General features: G+C 35.4%; 1 protein-coding gene across 1 annotated transcript; it reads left to right on the plus strand.

The window, feature by feature from the left end:
- The first annotated feature begins 2,766 nt into the window (after window positions 1-2,766).
- LOC126775628 (proline-rich protein 36-like) lies at window positions 2,767-3,845 on the plus strand. The gene has a single exon (XM_050497688.1). The coding sequence runs from the start codon at window positions 2,862-2,864 to the stop codon at window positions 3,552-3,554; it is 693 nt and encodes a 230-aa protein (XP_050353645.1). The 5' UTR covers window positions 2,767-2,861; the 3' UTR covers window positions 3,555-3,845.
- Window positions 3,846-7,361: the final 3,516 nt, after the last annotated feature.

Below are 7,361 nucleotides of genomic sequence, written 5' to 3' on the forward strand. Positions count from 1 at the left end.
TTTATATAGTCATTGGAGCACATACCAGAACTGCGTAGTAATCTAAGGAAAATTATTTGCAACTTCATGTAATAATATAAACTAAGAGAGGTATCATATTTTAAAATATTATAGCGTAGTAGTAGTAGAACAGTTTTTTCTTTAATAAATAATACTAACTTGTTTTGGAGGAATTATAAATATGTATTCCTATTTTTCCTCTCCAAATAAGGAACACCTAGTGAAAAAAGAGGCCAATAAGGTCATCAAAACTACGACGAGATGAAAATTGAACCTGCGACTTTTACATCGTTTTATGATCCTTATAGATCACCCAATATCCATTGAGCTGGTGAACTATAATTTTTAGATACTTGGATTTTATTTCTAAAAAAAGTTTTATCGTTCAGATGATATTGCATTGTTATTTGTAACTTCGCATTAAATATAATTAAATTGATTGTCAAGTAAAGCGACCTTGTTATAATCCCAGCTAAGACACCATAATCATGCAAACCTCGGCAAAAAATCTTAGCTATCAAGGCATGGAATATTTTACAAACACCATGATGTCATGGCGCATCGAATTACCGAGTGCTATGACCTTGCCTGTCACTTGTTCGTACTTATACATGATTGATATTAATAACAATACAACAACCACCTCGTTTGATCTTACGACTTAGGAGTGACAAATAATATATGCCCACTCATTCGGTCTCCACTATTATTGATGTACAAATTCTCATTAAATTAGAATTATGTCATTAGTTTGTTTATATGTTTGCTTGTTCGTTACGCATTTAGGTATTAACTTCTCAACCGATTATCATGAAATTTTGCTTAGGCACACCTTGTCAAGGATACAGAAAAGGACATTGGGTACCTAACACCGGTCGAGATCGAAATACTAACGTTTTGTCAAATGGTTATTATGTTAAATATAGCTAGACATATCGTTTTACTGAGCGACTTTTTGATTATTAGATAATATATGTGTCTTTAGGTGTATATATATATATAGAGTCAATATTCGGAACCTGTTTTTTGTCGTCAGAAGCAGCGAGGGCCCCAAATTAGCATGGATTAATTTCAATCAAGTGTATTTAGCCCGGAGTGGAATGAACGCTAGAAAATATGAACAGAATGCTGTATAAAATCTTATAATAATTATAATTGAAGTTTTATTTTTAAATAAATGATTAATTATATATATTACTAGACTCGTATTTAATGTTAGGTAAAATAAATAATAAAAACTTTTCGATTTTTAAATATCAAAACACGTTTATTTCTATGTTATTAAAATCATATTAAATAGAGCATAAGCTGCAATGCTTCGAGATACGCAATATCTTATAAATTGATAAACAATTTTTCAAAACTAATAATTTTTAAAATTATTAGCAGCATTGGAAGGAATAAGGAAATTATTAGACTATTTCTTATAATAGTGACTTGCAATTTTATATTCCTTTATAATCTAAATATGCACATCTATTTTATATATACAAGTAACTATTGCAAGTAAAAAAAATTAAAAGCACGGTCTAGCTGAAAATATAATATATAAAACAACATCCAAAACAATTAATAAACTTATCGTTAGCTTAAACTAATTAACTTTGTCGCTGCACCCTTTTGTCAAGTACTTAACGCCTATTTAATTTAAACACGTGGAAATTATGAATGTTATAAAATGCGCGCAAGGGAGTTGGATCGCTGTTTCATGGTCGCCGGACGCGAGGCTGGCATGGCAGGCGGCCGTCGCTCACACAAAAAATAAACAACTTTCCTCGAAACGGCGATGGCGCTAAGTCATCGCCTCGATCCAAAACGTCGTAAGCACACCGATGCAGTGGGTAACTTGAGCTCTTTTGTGGATGTAAAAGCCTGAGCCGAAATAACTTGTTGATGTTCATTGCGGCAGCGCGGGTGTGAGCGGACAGGCGCGGGTACGGAGGGGCATAGCGCCGCTGAGCGACGGCCTGTCTACGGCGGCGAGCCGGCGACACCCTGTCTGCCGCGGACGGCGGCGTTGTCGCTCAGTGCGCATTCTTGTCCGCCCGCACCCCTTCCTCACGTCCCACAACCTCATGAACCGCCCGCGCGCACAAATTGGCAACGTCGCATGCAAACTTGTTTCGTAAACGGATGTGGCTACGACCGAGGCAGGGCACTGGTACTGTCTCGTTTGCTCTTTCAGATTAATATACGAAAGAACAAGATAGCAACGGTGGCGCTACATGCTATCGGCTCCCACTTGCGGCATTTTTTCACGCCGAGAATGAGGCGAGATTAATGCCTAAAGCTTTGTTCACAGCCAACAAATAAAATTGTTTTTTTTTTGTTCGAATAAAAAGTATTTTGTATATAAATATGTTTATAATTTCTGCAAAATTATAATAATATATCTATTTTTTTCCTAATGAATGTTGGAAAAAAATTAAGAATTTTGTATATAAAAAAATTAAATTCTGCAATACCAAAATAGAAATCGTATTTTGTTGTTTTGATTAAACTCTATAACCATAACTAAAATATGTACGAATACTTTTTGAACTAGTCACGCAAATACTTTTATTCTCATTAAAAAAAAACACAAGATTATTGAGGATCTATTACTTTTTTTTAAATAACACAATTTTTTGTTCATACAGCCTTTGAGGCTGGCTCAAAATTTTGAAATTATAATACATGACTAGAATAAAAGTAAACAGTATGTTCACTTCTTAATGGATATACGCGGCTTGCTTCACGCGCTCATGTCGGAGCGGTATGCGCTGCGGGCAGCGAGCGCGCCGCCAACATCCGCGCCGCGCGAGCGAGCGACAGTCAGTTCGGCGCCGACAGCCATCACGCGCAGACGTTTTCTATAAAATATGGCCGCCGCCCACACGCACTCGGCCCCCGCGCCCTCAGACCGTCGCTCAGAGGGCCGCGCTGGATCTCGTCGCATCTTCCCACCACAGTTTAAGTTACAAGTCCTCGATGCATATAGACGGGATACGCAATGCCGCGGCAATCAACGTGCTACTGCGAGAAAATTTGGTATCCACCGCCGTCAGATACAAAAATGGCTTCAGGCTGAACCAGCCCTTCGAGCAGCTCTTTTAAGACGAGCGCCGCAGCCGGCACCTTCACCACCACCATACTCCGTTGGCTCTCCGGAAAGTGCGCGGTTGCCATCGCCACCACCTGCACCGACAGCTTTACCGGCTTCAGTTCAAGTGCATACACCGTTGGCGGTACCAGTACCAGTTATACCGCCATCGACAGAACCGATAGACTTGTCGGTACGGCGTCTTTCACCAGCTGCGACACCGTTATCGTCGTATGCACCGCCCACCGTTCCGGAACAACCTCCACCGCGAAAACCTTTCAAGTTATTCAGGCCTTACCTTTTAGAAGACGAGGAAGAAAAACGGCCGTCATTGGCATCATTACCGGTGTCAAACGGGGTGCACGTGTCAGCGTTTATGCCAGTGCAGAGCGCAGCGGGCTGCGCTTTTGCCGCTTGCACAGTGCCCCGCTGGTGTTCGCCTGCTCCCTCCTTTTCGGCTCCGCTTAGATGAGAAGCAACCACTGGGGCCTTACCCCTATCTTCCTGTGATCTAGTCGCCGACGCCCGCCTGGCGCCGCCTGGGGCGTAGCCCTCCATCACCGTGCCTTAACATACACGTCGCCATAGTGCATTATGCCGTCATTACGAGATGACTGTCTATTTTTGTGTATAATAATTATAAGAATAAGAATGTATTTTTTGATGTGGGGTTTATAAAGTATACCTACATTTACGCAGATTATAATGATATAACAATATTACTATTATTATTATTATATTAATAAAGAGAGTTGTTTACTAAGATGTATTTTATCTTATGGCGCTACGTTGTTCTGTAAGGGACAGGTAGCGCCGGCGCCAGTCGACTTCCCTACCTGTTTTTATCCCCTTTGTAAGTTACGCGCAAAAATAACAAACTTCATTCATTTGCTTAATTCGTAAAACGGTAATTGTTCCAAATTAAAAATAAATTCATAGTTAAAAGTAAATTTAGAGGTAATTCATATATATATATTAAATAAAAAATATATTTATGAAATCTTATGATACCTGACGCTCATTAAAATTTGCTAAAAGAAATTTTTAAATCAACGTGTTCTTACGTCGTGCATATCAAACTAGAAGAGGTAAGTAAAGGAGTACGATAATATGAACACGTCATTTGTATTATCCAGCTATTTATACATATTTAGGCATTATTATACCACATTTAATGCCTATTTGTTATAATTATTATTTATATTTTAATATAATATATATATAAAAAGTATTTTAGTTTATCTATTAAAAATGTCGGATAAACCGTGTCTTATAACTACAATGATATATATTTTTATATATTTATATATAAAAATAAATATTTATTATATAAAAATATATATTTTGCGTATGAGTCAATAATTTAACGTTACCGCCTGTGAATGTCCCACTGCTGGGCTAAGGCCTCCTCTCTTTTTGAGGAGAAGGTGGTGCATAATTGATAAAAAATGATATAAACTAATATATCTAAAAATTTACACATTTGTACATATCATCATCCTTATTACTGAAGTATTAGTACAGACTATAATGACTATACAGTTTATGTAATAATCAGTAGGCGCGGCCGTATACAATAGTTTTAATGATGAATCCTCAAGAACGCCCATGGAAATTTCTCATATATATTTTTGAACGTTTATAAAAGGCCTTATAAAAGTTGTCAGCTATGAACAAACATGGTTAAAATATATGTTAAAATCACTTGAAAATGTCAGGCACATCACAATAAGCACTCAGTAATCACTAATCAGTATTGACCGTCATTTGGAGTTGACGTCTGAGGATGACGCACGCATACAAATAGAAAATGCTAGTCGTTGGTCAAGACGCACGCATGTAAGTCTATGCTATAGTTAAAAAATAAATAAATAAAGTGGTGGTCCCTGAAATACAAATATGTGTAATTAAAACTGCATGCCTTAAATATTCTTAGATACTATAACCGATTATTTGGCATCATAAGAGCTTGTTCTTACATACAAGAATGTCGTGCGTCAATAGCGGAAATAACTTGAACTTAGGACACGATATTTTAGATTGGTAGAAATGTCTTAGTCTTATTTTTAAAGAAAGATCTAATTTTATCAATAGCTTAACTGTACATCTACGGTTCAAATGGAAAACGAAACTTAAATGCAACTTATTTCGTTACTTAATAGTATGCGATGGTATGTGCAATTTATTCGTAGGAAACTTGTAAATTAACCCTTTGTATGGTAATGTCCGTTCCACAAGCGTCGATCAAAACAATCAATCACTTAATATCTCAAATAGTAATTTTAAGATAATTATATCTCACACAGTAGGTAATCTTAATATTATATGTGTATCGCTTTATAAAATATGTAGAGTGAGCTCTACATTACTAAGCGCTCCCCACTTGTAGGTACATAATAACTCTGTAAGTATGCAATTGATAACAATTATTATTAATTGTTTTGTATATTGTGATTGTGCATGCCAATCGAACCCAATTGCGCAATTGCGTGGTCGCGACATCTCCGCTAGATTCACGTCCAGCTTTGATTGAATTGACGTAAATTATATAGGTAACAACTATAGCTATATTTTGAGTTGAAATATTGTCATGGGACTATAAAAATGTCGCCATATGGCAACAAAAGACAATAAAGGCTCGTTTACTGGACGGTTATGTTCATAAATGTGCGACGTACTCAATGCGGCGACGCGCAGTCTGGCGTGGCGCAGGCAAACATACGCGACGTTAAGTCTGCTCAACTCATTGATTTGGTATTATAAATTATTATATATATTTCGGTATTAATATTGCCACTTAGTTTCACTTATTAGATATATAATTAATATATAAAATAATAATACCTTATGTTATTTAATTTTTATAGACTTGAGGTGCACGATTTAGGTTTGAGACTTGATACTGAGAGAGAACAGAACAACAACAACAACAGAACCTCAGTAATTTTAGTTTACATTATAAAAATAATTACTACTATTGTTGTATAAAGTTGTAATTAAAAAAAATATTATTCTAATTTTAAAATAAGAGTTCATAGCAGCTGACTTTTTTGATCAAATGCCTCGATTAGGCAATTACTTATTACACATGTATATTTGAAGAATAATGGATCAAAATGACCCCTTTATAAACAGACATGAGACAGAGTTATAGAACTTTCTCTTCTTCTAAATGCATAATCAACCGACTACCTGCACCGGTTTTAAAATAGTCACAACATCGCGTTGAAATAAAATTTTGTTTCTTTTCCGTTAAATGGCTTACTTTATAAAAGTGATTATAATATAAATTATTTTACCTTATAAAATCGCAAGACTGTAAATTATAATGAGAGCACGATCAGTGTAAGCGACTTGATAAAATAATCCCAAATTATTTTCAAATAGAATATTCAATTCTCATATTATGTAAAAATATAATTTGCTACTACGCATTTGATTGATTTTTTTTTATTTTTTGTATATTTTGATTGATTTATTATTGGTATATGGACCATAATTTTAAAACGATTTAAATGTTCTTCGAGATTAAAAGAAAGATTTGCTTATATATTATTATTATTTACATTGCTGCACTTGCAGATGCCTGCAGTGATATTTACGACGTACAGCCGGGCGAATGTGATGCCTCATAAAACCCAAGCCGTAGGCATAACACCAGCGCTGATGTCAAAAGTATTTTTGGCACGAACATCGGCGTCAGTCCTCCGTTATGGGTCATTAAAGGCAGCTTATCGCTCATCTATCTATAGCAATATGTAAGGGTTAATGTATATATGGCAAATTAAATTAATTCCAGTTGCAGTATACCCTACTAGATAACTTATATTATTAAATAGTAAACGTATCTGAATAACATCAAAAAAATAATAAACTTCAAACGTTTTGGTACGTTCCTTCTTATAACTTTTTTTCAATACTTCAGTCACCATCAATCACACAAAGTTGTATGACATACATATTTTGTTTAAAACTTAGCGTAATTATTAAAACATTAATCATATGTTACAAACCAGGTTGCCCAACTCCTTGGCGGTGACGCAGCTTTCAGTCAGTAAAATTATTATAGATAAATTAACATAATAAAATTTAAAGTTTAAAGAAAACCGAAAGAAAATAATAACATTAATTTACTAATTATTGCTTAAAAAGCAGATATGTTATTCATCATTATAAATAGGTAGGGATGTCCATTGAACTAGATAACCATATATTTTACTGGTGGTAGGGCTTTGTGCAAGCTCGTCTGGGTAGATAGCACCCACTCATCAGATATTCT

This window comes from Nymphalis io, chromosome 2 (genome assembly GCF_905147045.1).
Source record: "Nymphalis io chromosome 2, ilAglIoxx1.1, whole genome shotgun sequence".
NCBI classification, from domain to species: Eukaryota; Metazoa; Arthropoda; class Insecta; order Lepidoptera; family Nymphalidae; genus Nymphalis; species Nymphalis io.

What these genes read in the sequence shown, in the direction of transcription:
- LOC126775628 (XM_050497688.1), top strand. Translation starts at nt 2,862, where the DNA reads ATGGCCGCCGCCCACACGCACTCGGCCCCCGCGCCCTCAGACCGTCGC.